Source organism: Trichoplax adhaerens, genomic scaffold, assembly GCF_000150275.1.
Source record: "Trichoplax adhaerens TRIADscaffold_5 genomic scaffold, whole genome shotgun sequence".
Taxonomy (NCBI): Eukaryota; Metazoa; Placozoa; class Uniplacotomia; order Trichoplacea; family Trichoplacidae; genus Trichoplax; species Trichoplax adhaerens.
The window spans coordinates 7543763-7564747 of NW_002060947.1; the positions used below are offsets into that span (position 1 = coordinate 7543763).

Genomic DNA, 20985 nt, shown 5'->3' on the forward strand with positions numbered 1-20985 from the left:
ATACAGGCTACACAATACCAGGAGATATTGTAAACACCTATTACAAATCATTGAGACGATTCCTGATAAACTAACTTATTATTACAGGCAGCGGTGTGCTTCCATGAATATGTGCAGACATAACATTGGTTATCATAGACGACTTGCTAAGTTAACCAATTATAACTTTGGTGGATAAATTATCACCGGATCGCAGTTTTATTGAATACAGCAATAATTTTAATCTTGTTTTGGAGTTTCAAGCATACTTCGCAAATAATTTTCTTGCCTTTCATATCGTGTACGAACCTTATACATTACGAAATAATAAAAATGACTACAAATTGTACTGATAGATTTTAGAAGAATTGATATTGCTATGAAAAGTAATCATAAAATAAGAGAAATAACATTAAATAGGATGTATTATATGGAAAGTAGCGTTTACATCCGGTGTATATTAAAGTAGTTGTTTAATATAAAATATATAAGCTATATTCATAACCACTACTAACCTGATTAATATGCTCTTTCTCTTCTAAATTTAAGATAGTCAAAAAATTTTCCAGCTCCGCTACTGAAAATGCATCCCACTATAACATAAATATATGATTAACTACGTCAAAATTGAATCTATAAGCGCGCTTATTAAACATGAATTCGATATCTTAAATGTAGACAATAATTAAATCCTGGTCTCCCATATCTTAGGGCAATTAGCTACGATACTAACACAAATATCTCCAGTTTTATTTTCACCGATAACAAACGATTTCTCTTCGTCGTTCTGTTTATTCCACATTAATTTAAGGCATAAAGGTCTTTCGTAGTCATTCAGCTTTCTATCTGTAAGATATAGTAGTAATACTTTTAAAGACTTTTTAGTTTACATAGTAATATCTACTACATGCATAGATCTTTATACTGTACCAAAGTACTTGGTAAGCTTGTGCACCCTTTCATAGATTGCAAACTTTTGTGGATTATCAGCAATTTTATACTTTTCTAAAAAGGTAACGATAATTTCCGTTGCGGTTGTATCACTCGTAACATGAATAGCCTGTAAACTACCACTCGGCATAAAGAAAGATGTACTCTACAATGTATTGACAAAGTTTCAATAAAACATTAATCTAATAGAAACTATTAATTGAGAATAAATAAACATTCAATATTCATATAGCTATACATAGATGATTATTCGCATGATATAAATAATTTGGATATCGTATAGTATGATTATTAGTTATTAGCCAATAAACGCGAGACTGGCTTCAATCGTTATTCATTTATACTAACTCGTTTCCTATTAACGTTACTAGAACCAAGCTTAGGCGAATCTTTCAGCTGTTCTTTTATTTTACCATTGAAAGGATGAACATTTACTGGTCGAAGAATATCGACGCCAATATGAATAAACCCAGCGAACTTGCAGCTCTTTGGTTGCTTGAGTTTGAGATATTCATATATACGTAGATTAATGAGATAAATTTATGATATCATTTTCATAATACAATTTCTTCCTCTATGTGTATATACACAATCTGGAAACACTGATTGATTATAATATTTGGCAAATCGATAATACTGCCTTCTGAACTAACCATGGTAATGATTAAACCAGAAGATTTCTGATTGTATCTTTGTATAACTTCTTTCAGTTCTTGTGTAGATTTTAACCCCAATACTTCTAAAGTATTCTAAGAAATGATTGCCAAATTTAAGGCCATGTAAATTAAAAAAAATTTTCTAAGCTTTATACATCCTAATATCGCAGCCTAAAGCTGTAGCTTTAATGGTTTAAAAGGTTTTTCAAGATTCATTTTATTTACGATTAGAAGTTTATTTCAGACCCGTGCGTATCCTGGCTTTTCGTTGGCCTTTCCGCTAATTAGTTGTAGGGATTGTTCCTGTTGTACTATATGCTGGTGATTTTCTGATATCTGTTTAGCCAACGATCGAGGACATTTCAAATCAATCCTAAATTGGCATTTTTTATGGCAGGTATACCTACATGCTAGATATAAAGACCTTTTAGTTAGTACTAACTGACAAAGGTAATGTAGGTATTTACAATACTCTAACTTTGTTATAGCATTTTGAAAAGGAATCGGAGTAGTTGAAACCCCATCAAATAATCTATTAGGTAAAAGTTGGCTCGAGTTGCCATTATTTAACTTATATCATTCTCTTATGGAGAGGAAGGATTCATAAGATTGTTTATTTTTTATTGTCATTAAACTATCGGTTGCATTATCCCTTAATAGAATAGAAATGTCAATATCGTAATGCCCATACTAATTTATAGATTTCTAACATTGTATATTATAAATCAAAAATAGTGGGAAAGTCAAATCAAATCCCTTTTTCACTAAAATAATCACCTTTACACCTGATTGCTTGCTTGAATAAGCCCCAAATAAAATCAGTGCAATAATCACACCAAGTTGGATTGGTTAGTTGTACAATCCGGAAATCGTGATAGCTTTCAATGGTATCTTCGTCCTGATCAATAACGAAGCTAGGGCCAGGGATCGATTTGGAACGATCTAATAGTGGAGGATATTTTTTGTCTTTCTTAGATTTACTACTTTTACGTAATTTCTGACGATGAAAGATTGTTTCAAAGACAGATAATTGGTTTTCATGTTGTTTCTGCTGCTTACGTCGATCAAGCATTGTTACTTTCCTGTAGAAAGTAGTTCAACGTTGTAACGTTTAATACTAAATTTACTAGATGGTTTAATCTTTTATAATTACTTGATATTCCGTAGCGAAGCACAATGAAGCATTATAGACTATTAGGTATACGACAACGTAAATAAATTAAAATTTGTGCATACTCTCACGTCTGCGCAACTATTAGTAAAATAAACAAATGATTGATGTTTTCATTTCAAATATACGTAATCGTTATCACGGTAAATTCGGGCATACTATATCAGCTCTCAGTTGCATTTATATTTTTAGATAAATTTACTACTTGTAATTCTGGAAGTGAGGAGCTTTCCATGCAGTTTCTGGATGTATAGATGTCATTTAAAGTGCATTTTATTAGTTGTGATGGGATCATCGCGATGACGGTTCGCTAAAATTGGATCGGCAAAACTAAGGTAACATATAGTTAAAAGTTTCAATGCCAACAACTGCGTTTCAGTAGGAGCTCAAGGCTACTTCTTTACTTTCTGCCGCTATTGTCATTATCTAAGGTATAAACAGCAAATATTTAGGCATATTAGTTTATTTACGTATATCCAATAGTGGTGTTGAAAAATGGTGATGCTATTTCCTAAAGTTAACTATAGCAATATCCATGCTTTGCCAATAGAGAAGTTTGTAATAATATTCGCAAGGTCGTTTAGAAACCACCTGCTGTAGTAAAATAGCAGCTCGTACGTTTGTGGCTTTATGCTTGTGCATAAAGCCATTCACCTCGTACAATCTTAAAGTAACGTAAGAATAAAATAGAGTTTACCAGGAAAAAGCAAGCCAAATATTAAATATTAGCCAGTTAATCATCATTAATCAATTAATGTGTAGTCAGTAGATTATGTATTCGATTACAGTTCAAAAATTAGTACATAGTTATAAAACAGGCACAATGCTTTTAAAGATCTTTACGTACAAGGAACGAATCATATAATTACAAGCTGGGAATTTTTAATCACCTTATATAAATACTCTGATTGCTTCATCGATGTATATGTACATGTGATAGCATATTAATAAATTCTCTGAATTATGTACCATCATCATTGAAAATAGTGCAAATTTTTAATCTTGTAATACTTTAAATTTTTTCGATGATTGTATTCAATTGATGAGATTAATATCTCTATGGCTATACATAACGTGCCCGTAACCATGTTCGTACGTAGGCAAAAGATGGAACATAATATGATCGAGAATTGATTTTACACTATATGTGATGCATGTATAATAAACATTGCCTGGTGTTTCCAAATTGCTTTGGTGAAATGTTCTAAATCACAACAGTAGAGGAGGAAGAAGCAATTATTTACAAATGTATAAATATGGATATGTCTACTTCGATTCGTCAAATAGCATTTGATCATAGGGTAAGTATCCGAAACATGTCTCACTCTGACACAAGCATTTAATTCCGTGACTAGTTTCTTGTTTATAATTGTCCCGATAACCACCAGCGTAATCAAATGTTAATTCTTCGTTGGGTGCAATATCTCTTTTAGCAAAAAAAGCCAAATGAGGCACATTAGTGTTGATTCGAACAGCAATTGCCAATAGATTGGGACTGCAAGAGTGATTGATAAAGCGGGCAATATTACCAAATTTAGTAGCATCAATGCAAGTGATTAAAATATGAGGATTAGAAAAATTTGTAATGTGTTCTCTTAAAACAAGGAGATAATTAGGCTTCGTGAGATCACTTTGAGAGAATCTACTTTTAGCTTCATGGACACTAACAACCTGTCCAAGGTATTCACAGACAAATTGACCAGCTATTAATTTGTCTGTAGTTCTTACACCTAAACCTTTAGATTGGGTTTTGAAGCATTCTAATTTTGCAGAAGAACCTAGTTGCACCACTCGATTCCAGCAATATATGCTACAAAGACAGGAATCGTTGCATTCTATGACAGGATTTTGAAGTTCTGAGCAATTCTTGTCTACATGGTAGGAGTAGTCATTGAATTACATTACAAGTTTGCAATAAATAAATAAATAATCCATTACTCGGATAGTCGATTATTCCATTTGCTACATGCTGCACAGATTAATGTTGCTTTTGCTTTCTATGTTCTGTTACAACAAGCTACAACGCAGGTGATTGAATAATCTTTAAGCTACAAACTTACTTAGAATTCTTAGCAGTCTTCTAGCGTCATCATAGACTCTCCTACTTTGGTGACACTTTGCATCGGAACAGTGCCAACATTGGCAACCGCCATAATTGTACTGTTCGTGGTCATGGCTGAAGCTGTCATGTATGATCGATTGGCCAATCCTCTAAAATGGCAGTCAATAGCAATATCACAGGTAACCATTAAGCGAATTAAACAATAGTATTCATCATTCATCATACAATCGATTGGAAAGCATGTCGGAAATTTTGTTTTGATGGAACATTACCTGGTAATCATCCTCCATGCTAACAGTCTAGACCAGCTGCCTTACTGCCAAGTTGTCCCATGTTGTACACTCTCCTCGTACGTGTATATTACTTTAACAGTCATCAGTACTGTTGGCTTACAACATTAACAGTATACTCGTATACAGTCAGTTACATCAGTCATACCATGAGTAGATTGCACTATTCCTCCTTGTCTAACAGAATACCAATTTTCGATGTTGTCGATCAATAACGAGCCATTGGAAGAATGGCTGGAAATTTTATTTATGCCGGAAATATTAGCAGCGAAGAGATTAAATGATTGATGAGCAGTTGAGCATGCGAGATTCTAATAGGAAAAGAATGTACAGTACACTGTACTGTACAGTACTGTATGATACTGTACAGTATGTTTTATACTGACTTTAGTCCCGTACCGTCTGTACATACAGTACATACTGCATTATACTGTGACTGTAGCCGTCGTAGCAACGTCGTCGAGGCGTCGACTTTGTTGACTTGTTTATACTGTAGTAAAATAAAATTAAATTAAATAATTAATAATTAATTAACATTGAATTAATATTAGTCGTGCCATATGACTTACTATACAGTACCCTATATAAAATCAAGTCAAAAGTGTATGGAGAACCGTACTTACTGTAAAGTATATGATGAAGTGAAGATGATGAACTCTTGCTTTTGAATTATATATGTGCATATATTAGAGGGGTAAAATAGAGTTGGAATTGTGGAGGTCAAAATTGCAGTTACCTTTCGAGTTGTGACTTTTTAACCATCATTGACCAACGTGACGACCAAAATTCCTTTTCATTTAGTCAATCGTATACGACTTGATACAGACATGATGAAGATTTATCTTGTTTTATTGCTCTTCTTTTCCGTTGTCAATTGTTATCAAAGATATCAGGCACAAATTCCAAATGGCGCTAATGTACCCGATCCGTGTAACACCGCTCAATTTTGGGGTGGTGTGGGCCATCAAAAAAGAGCTGGTGGCGGTACCCGCAATACTTTCGGTATCCTAATGGGCGAAGTTGGAGTGCAATGGGGAAGATCAGCTTGCCTAGCTGATTCGGATGGCGATGGCTTATCCAATGGGGAAGAATTAGGTGATCCTAACTGTGTCTGGTCAGTGGGCGGCAATCCACCTATTCGTACCACCAATATTACCCATCCTGGTATTTGTGAGCCAATTAATTCCAAGGCATGTTGTCAGAAGCAAACTTGGCTTTACTGCCATGATACCGTATGCAATGGTGCTATCGGCAGTACTACCATCAGTCTTGGACTCATTTTTGCTTCCATGGTCATAGCATTAATCCAATATTAAATTACAGATATTATCGTCGTTGTATTGATAACCTAATAGCAATGGACACTGTAAATGTTCCATTTCTTATTGATCGCGCTCTTACATCAACAGCGGATACTATTTATGATTGTCTACGATTTAATCCACCAGTGGTTCTAGTGAAACTTTTTTGGGTGCACTTTTTAAATTAATCAATGTACTGCGCTAATGATTTCTCGTTCAACCTGCCCCCTCATTAGGGGTGGATGACTCTCGTTTTCTCTAGTCACGTATATTGCAACTTTCGAAGTATTATCTAGTCTACAAGTTGTTTTACAATAGAGGAACTTTTGTTACCCTCCTAGATGAATGTTATTTGACTGACCTTTATCTATCTTTACTAATAGCTATAACCAATCATTTAAGCTAGTCCGTTTATAGAATCTTATTTTTTAATTAACATGAGCATGTTTTATAGATCATAAGATGACTAAAGTTTTCGCTCTGTAACAATAGCTTCGTTGCCACACGGGTCCATTGCTATTGACTCATATTGAACTGAAGCATTCTTGTGCTGTTTTAGCCTGCTTTGTCGATCATATTCACCGGCTGAGTAAGCGTATGTTATGAATAGATTAGATTAAAAGCGAATAGTAAGGATATATTTAAATAAAACATGAAGAAAAATATTTCTCTTGCGTTCTGTTTGATTAAATTTGAGGGAAGAATGCATCGATTGACTCAATTTAGCCAGCGTATCTGTCTGTAATCGCTGTCTTTTCCGAAATAAGTTGCTGCTACTTGCAAACTCCTTCAATTTTATTTGACCACCAAATTTTAGTCTGCTAGTGATTGCCTATAATTTAGCTAATATTTCATTCGATAGATCATGACGAGTCATAACGTAAATTCTCCTACTCCACTACTGTAAAACTTTAAATTTTAAATAAAAATTACAGTACTCCACATTTGTGTCAAGACTTTTTGAATTGAACCGTCCCTTTGCTAGAGATTGAAGTGTTTGCCTAGCAAACTTTTGTTGCCGTATTGAAATTAGTGCAACTCTTTTCTAGCAACGGCAATATAACATATATAAATAAACTGGTCGCACTTCGAGTTTTTGTTCTGAAAATATTATTGGTTCATCCTTTCGTTCCTTAAAGTGAAAAATAATATTACATTTCTATATAAGGTAAAGGATAGAGATTTGATTTTATAAACTATCGAAACCTATACTTATCTCTTTTGTTCGAAGAAGCTTATTTTACTGTACTTAATGGCTAACTTGATTTGAAAATAGTCCTATCCTACTGCATCTTCATTGAATCGATTGTAATTAAACCACCATTAAAGAGATAACTTTGAATAGCGTGATATATCGTTTATGAATAGTTCGTATCATTAGCAAATCGTTAGCTTTCCCTTTATTTTTAATAGGTGGTTACGGTGGTTACGAAAGGCTCAAAGTTATTACAAATTCAACGCTTGCATAATAAAGCTGTAAGGATTACAGAATAAATTTAAAGTATAGTTAACAAGAATGAATGATCTAAATTTGCGCAGACTGCTGTTTCATTTCTCTCAATTAAACTATCACAAGCGATATCATCGGTTTGGTCAAGACGATAATATATAGGTACGAGTACACTATTTTCACATGTTCGCATTTTCAACTATTTAATTGAGAGCTTGGTAATTGTAATAGGATGGACAGAGGTGTGTGAAGATAAATAGACAAGATAAAAATTTGAGTTGAAATCACCAAACTTTATTCATTTTGATACACTCAAACATGTAATTTACCAGAGAAACTTCAATACGCTTTAGTTCAAGTCGATAGGATATATATTAATCGGTTTATGAAATTCGACTGAACAGTTGAAAAATTATAATTACTATGACAACGATAAGTGTGTATATTAAGTGTTTCATGTCGGAAAGTTTACCAGTAACGAAACACTAGTGTATATTCAATTTTTAAATGTTACAGAAATAACTAATAAAATCACGAAAATCTTGCAACAAATTCTCCTAAACCAATATTTCATAGTAAACGCTTTTTTCGTTAAATTCTACTCGATGCTTGCTTAATTACTGATGAAATACTTTCTTATAATAATATTGTATAGTAAACTAATAAGAATTACTTCGTTTGCACCGTAATGCAAGCGACAATAAATATCTATTAATCAAGTCAGTAATACTGTAGTCACAATGATGACCTTGTTAGAAGTAAATTTGTTAAAATATAGTCTGTAAAATCATACTAAGCAGGTTTTTAATGTACTGTATGCACGACTACCTATCTGTAACATTTAATTCTACAAATAAATTCGATGAGATGAATTATAAACACTGCAGCCAAATAAACACTTATAAAATTATCATCGCGAACACAGGACACAGCCATTAGTAACATATTCAACAATGCAAAGAAGTAACTAAATATTGTAATGCTATAAAGACATTCATATACATCAAGTATCGTATTGATCACAAGTTTACATCAACAGGCAGACTACGTTATATTAACTTATCGAGATATTGAAAACAGTGACAATAGTCCATGATTAGAAATTTGATACATTTACGAAGTTTTTCCTTGATCCATTTCCATTTCTTCTGATATGATTCGAAATGCAGGTTCATCAAGAACAGATTTTGTTCGTAAAGTAGTAGGATGTGTAGGACCAAAAATCTATTTAGATTTTATAATAAATGGAGCTTAATAAAATTTAGAAAAATTAAATGAAATGAAGAAAAATAAAATTATGATTCATTTCTAATTTCTTATATTATCAAGTACTTCGCAATCAATGTCATATGCTCTCTTATAGTATTTATAGGATTCTTTCTTATTTCGATATTCAATCACGATTCCCATATTGAATACAATTCGAGCGGTTAACTTATGATATTCGCCGTAGGCTTGCATGCAAACTTCAAGCGCTTTCTTGTACCACTATATTAGACAAGAACATGTATTAAAAGACTTAAAATCTAGCTTGTAGCATAAAGCATAATACACTATGTAAAATCTATCGGCAAGACTTTCTCAATAAAATTTTAAAATTTATGAAAGATACGGCATTACATTCACTAATGGCTTTACGCCATTTGAAATAACAGCAGCATACGGTAATAATTTCATCATGTACTTGCAATTGCAAGAACAGTAATGGACTATCGAGTGTAATACCTCAGATTGTTGAGGATCAGTGTCATCATAAACGAATGTAGCGATATTCTGATACGCTTCAGCCACATGACCGTTATCACCAAGCTTGGGAAAAGAAATTTAGGCATCTTATTAATCCCAACTACGTTATTTAAGTAAACAATTAATGTCGTAATATTCTTTGTAGTACCTCTTGAAATATTTGCAGCGCATTATGGCAATGCACTTCACACCTGACTCTACTTTCTTGGGATAATAATTCCTTATAAGTTCTTCCAACTCGGAAAAAGGCTCCATAGTGGAATGACAACCGAAGTTCGAGTAAGCCTAATTGATACTAAAAAAATATGTCTATGTTATCCAGTAGAACACTAAATAAATGTCCTTAATTTAAGTTAGGCGTTGATTTACTCTATTCTCGTTGCCCTTCAAGTTCTTGCGAAGAGAAATAGCTTTAAGTGCAGTTTGGATCACATTATAATGCTTCTTGGTATCATTCACACTGATAAACTCTGCAAGTTTGCTAACCTAGATCGAGCAAGATATAAAGTAAAGAATTCTGACATCAAGTTCAATATAAGTATACTTGTCTAGAACTACAGTATGTCCAACCTCGCTTTTAATATCTGTCAACAGCTGGAACAGACATGCCATTCTATGTTTTCTTGCTCCAAGCTTGTTTTCTTCTAATTCGATTGCATCAGATAATAATGTCTCTGCATCTTTATATTGACCAGCACAACACCTATGAGTAGCATAAAAAATTATTATGTATATCAGAATTAACTACAATCGGATACGCGCATAGTTTTGCAAAGTTACTAGTTGGATTTAAAATACTAACAGGAAGCGAGCAACACGCCATTTCTTGTCAGCTAATTCTTCATCATCAGTATTTGATGTGAGTTGTTGCAGTGATTGAATGTATAGGTTTGAAGCAGTTGCATAACCTCCAGCCTAAAAAAGGACAAAAATGATTTAATATAAAGTTATGAAACTGACGCGACTTTCGAGAATTTGCCAGCATTAGTAAGTCCTTAACCTTTCGCCACGATCGTAACAATTCGATGTTATGTTCATCTGAAGACAACTTTTCAAACACAGGCCATTCCAACAAGCATCTAGCTAGGCGACTATGATCAAGTAATTTTTCCAGATGATATGGTAATTCCTTTAGTAGTGAAATAAATTTAAAAAATGTTTATTCAATAGAAGTTCAGATATACATCATATAGTAGCTAGCTAGTATCTTCACATTAAGAACTAACTATGTATTGATTAAAATAGTATATTTTGTTAAAGCTGTTAAAAAGTTGGGCAAGATCCTTAAGTTATGATCATATTTAGGCTATCACTATATCACACTCATAATGGAGAAATAAATTTGCAAGTAGCTAGAAAGTTTGGTTTGTACGATCGCCATAAATTGAACTTACCTCAGCTTTGCGATCATGATTCTCAATTTGTTCAAAGTACTCGGCCAATTTGCCATGCCACCATGTATATAAGAATTTCCTGTAGTCTTCCGAACCGGTTTTAAAATATCTACACAATAAAATAGAATACACAGTGATAACACGAGTATATGTTAAGGCGAACACCGTGAATCTATTCTCAATTATGATTTGTTCAATAAAGTAAGTAAGGATGAAGCTGATACATACTTTCTTCTAACAGCTTTACTCATTGCTCGGTGGTAAAAGTCCAATCTTCCTTCACCAGTGTCACCGCACGGGCGGAGGAACGGCTTTAGTGAACGAAAAACAGCGGCCCATTTTGCAGCAGGGAGTGGTGGGGGTCGCTTTGATCGTGACGATTTTGCTTCATTTTTATCTTCAATATCTGTAATAAAGATTATACACCCAGCATTAAGTAAATAACAATACGGAGTAAATCACAAAATTTATTCTATTTCAGATGCAAGAAATGAATCATAAGCAAACCATCTATATCAAATTCGTCATCAAATTTCTTGTCAAAGTCAGTTTTACGGTAAGTCTCTTCCACGGTAACATGCAGCTTTTTCGATAAATCATTCGCTAATGCAGTATCTTTATCACTATTTTCCCTTTTCGAAATCTCTTGTGCCGCGTCAGGACCTTTCTCAGTAAAATCTTTTTCACTAGGAGGTCTCAGCGTTTCATCTTCTCCAAGTAATTCAAGTAACTCTCTTTCTAGTAATCCATGACGCGAACATTCCAGAAAGCACAAGGTTGCAACCATTAAATGTCCACCACTTTCCTCTTCGAAGCGTGTTAAAACTTGCTCTAATAATCTGAAAGAAATAAAAATGATTATTATAAATACTTTCCATGGTAATAATTTTATTTCCAAGATCGAATTCATATACAATATTGAAATTAACATTAAATTGAAAATTAAAGAGCCAAATATACAGTATGATGTCCAGACTTACTCTAATAATCCGTCAGCTAGCCCTTTGATCATTTCTGTTACTTTACTAAATAAACCGAATACCCGCAGTTCTTCACAAGCAATTGACAGCCACAAAGGATTCGCTGACGCTTCTTTAGATAGTAGAGAATCCATTTGTACGGCGTCTAATCTTTTATTGAATTTCGTTAAAACTTCATCTACAATTTCCTATACATTTTTACATGAATGCAAAGCAATGTTTTATTGTAACCATTGCAACCATTAATAATTTTTTCAGTTATCTTGCAAATGAATTAGCGAAGCAATAAAAATGGAGGCATAGGAATTCAGTAGGATCAACATACCCTTCTACTATCTAGATCCAGTGGCCCACATAATACCTCTTTAGGAGGATTTAATCGCCCTGCTAGACTATGGTGACATGGTGTGCCGTTGATTACAGAACAAATGACTCTTACATTAGGTGATAATTTAAATGGCATCCAGCTAACTTGCTCAGATTCCTTAGTTTTATCGAGCTATGTAGAAGCAATATTGGACAATTCATTACAGATTGTTAGTTATAGCATGTCTTGCAAGTACGGCAATCTTATAAAGCATAGACACTATTACATCTTAATATTGCACCTGATTCAAAGCATCGAAGAAAAGAATAGTAGGTTCAAGTTTAGGATTGCTGAGAGTGATATTTGAAAGGCGTACCAGCGATTCTGTATCAGCAGGAATTTCTCCCTACAAAATAAGTAAAAATTTAAAACATAGACCACAACAGCCGGAGAGTGGGGGGTTATTACATGAACCCCTAGCTTCAATTCCAGTACTTTGCGATTACTAGTTCAACAGCGAGTAATGATCAACTTACTACATATTTCAATTCCTTCAGCATTCGTTGTAATGTAAAACCGAGGTCAGTAGATCCTGGCGCAGCCCCAATAAAATGATAGAAGACATTCCAACCCTTGTTACCACCGCTGTGCGTTAGCAAAGCAATCAAATCATCAATACGTAATAAACGTGCTAACATCGTGTATATCATCAATTGCTAGTATTAGAAATGGAGCTAATAAATTAATTCAACGCAAAAGAAAACAATATCGAAGTACTGTGGCATACTAATGGACAGATACTGCATAAGCCTTCTAAGTTTTAAGTATAAGCTAGAGGAAAACAAACATTAATTAATATTATGCATTGATGGAGGAATCTATAGTACCCAGGTATATCGTAGTTTTGTGCTTTATTTACAGTTGTGGCAGCACTTCTAGCGATAATTGCACTTTTTCCAGCTCCTGCTACACCAACAACTACCATAGGGACACAAGTGCTTTCCGAACGAATAAAATCTTGGATCTATATTGCAACAAGAATAAGATTTCAAAATACTGTAAATATTGACACTGTAAATATCCTTCATGTATTGAATCTCATATCCTAAAAATAAATGTAATCATTTACTGTATATGCTAATGTATGATACGTATATCCAACAAAGTAATTAATTGATAATGGTTATAGTGGCAAACGTGGTGCACTCAATTTTTTGGAATTATGCTGTTACTACTGTCACGTACTTGATCTAAGATTTCATCTCGGCCCAAAACGCTGGAGGAACGAGAATTGAGGAAAGTCTATTAAAAACAAATGTAAGAACTTATATTGGCTTGTAAATAGACACAGTATGTTGAAAAGTTATCCATAAAACACAATAATTTTATGGACTAGTACAATTCAATTCTACCGCTTTAGTAGAATATCATACCACTTAGAATTCAATTTCTATCGTTGACTTATCAAAGAATTACCATATATAAGTATGATATGCATTAATTATTTAAAACTATTTTTAATTAAGTTAGAAGTTCAGATTAAATTAACTGAAAGTTAATTTATATGTTAACCCGTCAATTTTACTTTACTTAAAAAAACCAAAAGGACAAACACGCTCATAGCAATACTTTCTAATTTACAGCTGAAACACTGATCAAATTATGAGTGTTACAAGATACATGTATGAGTATTCGAAACTAATCGTTACCTCGTGTGCTTCACGTATTACTTCTAACTGGTCCATAGATGAAGTATCTAGAGGATACTGATGACTTATTCGTGTTTTAAAAAATTCAAGTACCTGAATAAATAATAAACTTACAGTTATTTACATATACTTGAATAAAATGAATAACTTGGCATTAAGGCTAAACTCAGATCTGGAATGGCTATCATCCGTTGGAGTAATGTTTCCAATTTGATTTACTAGTATAATTAAGATTACGAGAGAATAATTATATTCCTTATTAGCTAAGATCCGTCTATTGAGTATTATTTTCTTGATAATGTCATTCTTTCTATTTATATTATGTAATTCAGCTAATATAAATAAATAGTAATTGGTCCTTGTACGAAACACAGTTTGGAGGCACCTGTTAGTACCTCTTCGCATTCCTTGGTGCTAGGAACTAAATCAAATGGGGGCGTTAGCACTAAATTAGTCGGTGTAACAGCTGTAACATCCTCTAAGTCATCAGCATCATTCCCTATTGAACGCCTATTCTGTTACTGTTGTGAATATGATATATATAATTTACGATTAATTAACTGCGCAGATTCATGCGAGCATTGGCGAAAATTGAAGTTTTTTTTTTGCGTACTATCGATTCATTCCACTGCCTTGTACCCACAGAACACAAGGATATGATAATTAGGTCATTTACTAGTAAGCCCATTTGCCTTGAAGGCAGTCAAAATTGCTTTCAAGCTCTCTATATTTCGGCTGAAATGGTGGCTACCCAATGAAGGACATGGAGACTTTGTGAGAGTCATCATCGTCGACTTTTAGTTCATACTGTATTGCATATGGTACCGATACAGGGCTTTGAGTTTATACTAAACAAGGGTACTATCCATTACTTTCCATTTTGATAGTACGGCACAGCTATAGGCGTTGAGTACAAGGCCATTTTATTCCATACGTGATAGAGCACAGTAGACTAGCGTATACTTTACAGCAGCATCTTGGCTGATCCTCCCTGATCTTAGCAACATAATAACCGACTCCAGCTAAGGTTGATCAGCTCCTTCCTTATTAATTATTTTTCCACAATGGAGAAATAAATTGGATAGACGAGAAATAAAAGATTCTCATATCGCAGTGGTGTTTACAAGTGAAAGTAGAAGTTCGTCTTTAATACTTTACCGTTAAGTATACCGTTCGTAATCGATAATACTAAATGAGACTAATAAATAAGTAATACAATCGAAGTAGGGCTCATTGGAATGACTATTCTGATCCAAAATTGATGATGATCACAATATGGATAAGTGTTAACCAAAAGCACTTCCAGCTTGTCAATATGGACGTAATAGCTAATTGCTTGTGACGTGAAGTGAAGTGATTAAACTCATTTCTTGTACGAATTCTTTATTTAAATCAACTTGTCTAGTTTTTGTATGTTACAGCCTCAGATATAGTAGAGATTACTATTTATAACTCGTATAGTTAATAGCTATCGCGTACGAATAAAGAATGATAACAACTTGATCGACTTGACTGAAATGAATTAAGAAGGAGATACTACGCAAAGTATAAAGAGCGAGGGATATACTAGTTATACTCAAATTAAGCTGTCGATTATTAGAAGATTGTAAGATCATATCGACTGATGCTGCGCTATGAACGATAAAAAAGTTTGGAAATAAAGCGTAAAAGCTAATTGTAATAGGGTTTCAACATTATTGTACTATTAGATAAAATCGAAATTGGATTGATCTGTAATGCTAATCAAATGAATCAAACTTGCTTGGCAGAATCATTGTTAAGAAAAGAAAACAAGCAATTACTCGATAGTTAGGTTAATGGTGTGATTATGATAACCAAACAAAAAAGGCTTTCGACTATTCTTGGCCTTGTAGTTCACATCCTGTTAAATGATTAAGTATTCTAATTTTGAACTCAGTAGCAATAATAACTTACAATGAGTTAGCGTAGACTTGGCGGTGAACAAGTAGCTATCTTAGAGAAATTTTCTACATTACGTGTCAATTGATGTTAAAACTTTTTTTTATGATTGTATCGCAACGATAGATCGATAAACCTCGTTATACGCCTAAATAAATTGTTCAAGTATTTGAATAGTTCGATGTCAAGTTCTAGCGAAGACAGTAAAATCAGGACAACAACAGCGAGAGTTATTCAATGAAACTACTAAGGCATAATCTGGTGAAGCTAGCCGCAATGATATAAAGATAACCTATTAACAGAGTTTAATTATATATAATCATAGGAAATATTGAACAAAGTAGCGACTTATTTTCAGAGGTTGTACAATAATGACGTAACTGTTGGAACTTTCCGCAAGCGTATAGAAAAGCTTAGTGATGCATAACTACAGTAAAGTCAATCGGCCAAGATCGATCAATCATGGTGTAAAATGGCTCAATTGAAATGCTTGTAGTGTAAGTGTATGATTGCTTATAAAACTGTATTATGGGCAGTGGGAGACACTGGCTAGCTTTACAACACAGCTATAAAAGTGGATTCGATCGATTGAGATTCATCAACAGTAAATCATATCCTTCCTTACAGTTATATACCAGGCAAAATGAAATAACAAGCTAGTTAAGGAAATATTACGAAATGAAATTATGATATAACTTACGCTTTTAACAAAGATAGAGTCTGCTCCTAGGCCTTTAACACGGACAGTATTTGATGCAGCATCAATACCATTGTATTGGCAGGTGTAAGTTACCACTCGCGATTCCTATATTGAATTAAAATCCCATTGCAATTAAAACGTATGTTTGCCTAAATAGACGTAGAAAAATTTAGCAAATTTATGAAACACTGAATAAAAAAGAGAGTAAAATGGTTGTCTATGGACGATATTAAAGAGTTAAATGAGACACAAATTGATGAAATTAGTAGTATTTATATGTATTTGCTAAATGGAAGTAGCATATAGGATAATAATTGATTCAACACTTGTTATAACCGCGTTTAGAGTAGAGAATATTGCAATCAATGTTGTGATTTTACGCCATAGGACAAATGGTTAATCATTCTTGAAATGATAGCAATCATAAAAATGAATAAAAAGTATGAAGCAAAGGTTATGCTCGATGAGTCTAAGGAAATAGCCATACGAGCTATTGCCGATGAAGTTTTCATTTGTGGTGGAGTAAAAGGCAGTAAGTACTGACTAAAAGTTTGGATGCAAGCAGGAATTGTTGATGATGATGGAAAGGATAAACAAGCACCAAAATACTCAATAATTTCATGTTGTGACTTTTTATCTATAATTTCTTATAAGTGATTACACTTTGAATGGTTCAATTAACAGTCCAAGCACATTATTCGGCAACTTTCATCCACCTTACTCTTCTTTACTGCTCGTTAGGTAAGCAGATTTATTGATTTTTGTTTAATGTGACCGATCGGTAGTTCTACCAGCCCCCGCCCCCAACCATCTCCTGTATACTTTTAGCAAAACGATTCTTTCGTCGTCAAGGCAGTATGATTTGAGGAAGAGAATTGTTGCTATTACCAATGCATTTTCAAGCTAGCAGTAAAGTTGACGTTGTTTTCCTATTACAGTAGATGCTGTAAGATCCAGTGTTGAATTACTATTCCATCCATACCTCAAGATCGATCAATGTGATAATACAACGCAAAGAATGTCAAAAGGGGAAGTGGCTTTGATTTGGAAAGTTGAATCAAAAAATGAGGACAACTACGATTGTCAGGCAAAAAATAAGCCAAAATGAACATCATAACAACAGCAGGACTATCAGATTAGTATTACTAGGACTACCAATAATCATAGCATAGAATTCATCATTTAAATCTACCGAGATGTGGATCGTATAAGCAGGAAGAAAGATGCGCTGAAGAATTCAAGTTTGTTGTTTTGAAAATGAACATGGGAATCCTGCACGAGTCAAGGACAGCAAAAGCATCGCCAGCAGACTCTACAGTAGTCAACAGTACGGTATCAAACACAACCCTAAAAGGCAGCGGCGACGGCTCTCCGGTCACCCACTACAACAAATGATTGAAAAGGGGCGGTCGGATCGTCAACCACGATCTCTACTACACTTCATCGCATCGAACAATGGATATCGATACCGTTATTAGTACCAGTATGGACCGTTATTAGTACCGGTATGGACCGGTAGAGTGATTGGACAAGTCCAACGGTACAGTATCGTGGGTTTGGTTTTGACTCAGTACGTCACTCTGATACGGTCAATCGCCGGAATCGGTCATTCCCCGCGTTGGACCCAAACAACGCTACCAGACCTCCTAACAGTTACGCAGTATCCAGCTCGATTTGATCCAGTTGGTCTGTTTTCACCTACTCTCATCTACTCGACTAGCCCGTTATTTATCTAGAATTACAGCTAGCTAAAGTCTTGGCAGTTTGAAGTTCTCCTGACAGTTACGCAGTATCCAGCTCGATTTGATCCAGTTGGTCTGTTTTCACCTACTCTCATCTACTCGACTAGCCCGTTATTTACCTAGAATTACAGCTAGCTAAAGTCTTGGCAGTTTGAAGTTCTCCTAACAGTTACGCAGTATCCAGCTCGATTTAATCCAGCTGGTCTGTTTTCACCTACTCTCATCTACTTTACTAGCCCCTTATATACCTAGAATTACAGCTAGCTAAAGTCTTGGCAGTTTGAAGTTCTCCTAACAGTTACGCAGTATCCAGCTCGATTTGATCCAGCTGGTCTATTTTCACCTACTCTCATCTATTTGACTAGCCCTTTATTTACCTAGAATTACAGTTAGATAAAGTCTTGGCAGTTTGAAGTTCTCCTAATAGTTACGCAGTATCCAGCTCGATTTGATCCAGCTGGTCTGTTTTCACCTACTCTCATCTACTTGACTAGCCCCTTATTTACCTAGAATTACAGTTAGATAAAGTCTTGGCAGTTTGAAGTTCTCCTAATAGTTACGCAGTATCCAGCTCGATTTGATCCAGTTGGTCTGTTTTCACCTACTCTCATCTACTTGACTAGCCCCTTATTTACCTAGAATTACAGCTAGCTAAAGTCTTGGCAGTTTGAAGTTCTTTGATATGCGACGATAGAAGCAATCGTCAAAGATAGATCGATTATGCACTGTAGATAGATTGTATCATTGTGCTTAGATATGTCATCAATTAACATGAAAGATACTACAGGTAAAGACTACTGTCGTCAAGACAAAACGACGAGTATGAGAAAGTCGCGGCAATTTAGAGTTCTCCTTTTTCTTAGATATGTAACGATAGAAGCAATCATCAAAAATAGATCGATTATACATATATTGGTCATTCCCCAGCAAATGACCGATTCCCGGGATTGATCACAGAATAATGAAGTGTAAAGAGCTCACTGACTATAAACGTATGATAGTAACGGTACATTTTCGTAAAGTATCTTAAGTGAGAAGGTTATGCTATCACAAAATAATACATTTCAAAGACAGGATAATGAAATCGATTTATGGCATCATGTAAATACATTACCGGTACTTGCTTACTAGATCAACTCTATATTGTTACTGTTTACTAAAATAATTATCACTATTTAGCAAGGAGTTGAGAAAAAAATTGAAAGAAATTGTTGTGTGTATCACATATCTCACATAAAAGTTACTGGGAAGTTTAGTATAGCAAAGGAAAAGCATAGTATGAATAAGTATCAACTAATCTTCATTCCAAACCGTTATCCTCATCTGTCTTTAACTTTGGTAAAACGCTACTGTATACTATGAGACTAGCTGTTAAATATATATAGATAATTTAGTAACTATATTGTAATAGGCCAAAAAAAATACAGCATGTTCAAGTTCTTAATAAATAGCTCGGAAATACCTGCAGTTCACTATTTGCTGAAAGTATTACATCAATATAACATCAACTAGTCAGTCAAGAAAGTAATACATGCCAGCATATCTTTGGTTTTAGCGTATACTACTCATGTCATCAGTAGTAACACAATTCGTCATAAATCTAAATCAGATTTTATCCCTGGTTTTGTCGTCAATCATAGTCTCATAGCACTAAATTGTCATAGCTTTAATTAATGACTCATTATTCTACTGATTTACTGAGCACTCTTAATTAGATATCTTGCAAGAATTACTACTATCTAAATATGAAACTCTGTCAGATGCTATTGATTGGGTCGTAGAAAAAGATGAAATTATTCACTCTAAGTAAAATCCATAACGCAAGGATATGTATGTACTGTATATAGCATGAAGAATATATCCTATTTTCAATTTTTCGTACCGGAAATCTTCCTAGTATACACTGTTTCAACATATCCATTTTTTCTGCTGCTTCAGTGGTCGTTTCAGAGAAGTTTTCCTTAACTTCATCGGGTAACGTTGATAGAAAAGTCTGATCACGAACTAAAAATAACGCTGAAAGAATAATTCGAGGATAAATTGAGAACTTGAATTTGGATATTTATGATAGTAATTACCTATCAGTTTAAGCAATTCTATTACGCAAAGTAGGATGAATACTCCGTATGGATCAAAAATAAAAATCGACGAAAATCAATAATTAAATAATACAAGTAATTCATAAATAATAATGTTTGCGATACCATTTGGGTTAGCGTTACGGAATGCGCCATGAATAATTTCCATCTCAGTGATAGAGGTACCAAAAATCCAACCATATTCTTGTGCTAAGTACTGAGGAACCTCTGATATTTGGGGAATCCAACCGGTACGATGACTACATATTAACGTATAAAGCATATAGTTGCGTTATAAAGTTAGCTGCCTCTGTTAAATGAATACGATAATGGAGTAAGTATAGTAGGCCGAATTAACAGTTTGCGTTACATTAAATTAAACTTTAATGTAAGTATAAATCATAGCATTTCATGAACCAAACTTTAAATTTTCTAGACTAGATCACTTAAGCCAAACTTAATATAGCCATAAATTAATTTATGGATAATCTCAACATAGTCTAAAATTTCACGGCAATAAAAACTATTTCATAAATTTGTGTATGTGCA

At 34.0% G+C, this 20985-nt stretch overlaps 4 protein-coding genes across 4 annotated transcripts in view; 1 reads left to right on the forward strand and 3 right to left on the reverse strand.

Moving 5' to 3' along the window:
• Positions 1-219: 219 nt before the first annotated feature.
• TRIADDRAFT_56899 (uncharacterized protein) lies at positions 220-2658 on the reverse strand (the record flags this gene model as incomplete). The annotated part of the gene is made up of 8 exons (XM_002113055.1): positions 220-288; positions 495-572; positions 713-825; positions 910-1075; positions 1279-1425; positions 1584-1679; positions 1833-1959; positions 2372-2658. The coding sequence occupies 8 exons, from the start codon at positions 2656-2658 to the stop codon at positions 220-222; spliced, it is 1083 nt and encodes a 360-aa protein (XP_002113091.1).
• A 1365-nt stretch (positions 2659-4023) lies between these two features.
• TRIADDRAFT_26103 (uncharacterized protein) lies at positions 4024-4602 on the reverse strand (the record flags this gene model as incomplete). The annotated part of the gene is made up of 1 exon (XM_002113056.1): positions 4024-4602. A coding segment is annotated over one exon (579 nt), but the record flags the coding sequence as incomplete, so codon positions are not given.
• A 1337-nt stretch (positions 4603-5939) lies between these two features.
• Positions 5940-6284, forward strand: TRIADDRAFT_8412 (uncharacterized protein; the record flags this gene model as incomplete). Its single annotated transcript, XM_002112620.1, has 1 exon — positions 5940-6284. A coding segment is annotated over one exon (345 nt), but the record flags the coding sequence as incomplete, so codon positions are not given.
• A 5188-nt stretch (positions 6285-11472) lies between these two features.
• TRIADDRAFT_25733 (uncharacterized protein) overlaps positions 11473-20985 on the reverse strand; it is a gene marked incomplete at both ends in the record, with an annotated part of 67367 nt that continues 57854 nt past the window's right edge. The window contains one exon of the mRNA XM_002113057.1: positions 11473-11839. Within this exon, the coding sequence (XP_002113093.1) occupies positions 11473-11839 (367 nt within the window). The remainder of the gene's footprint in view (positions 11840-20985) is intronic.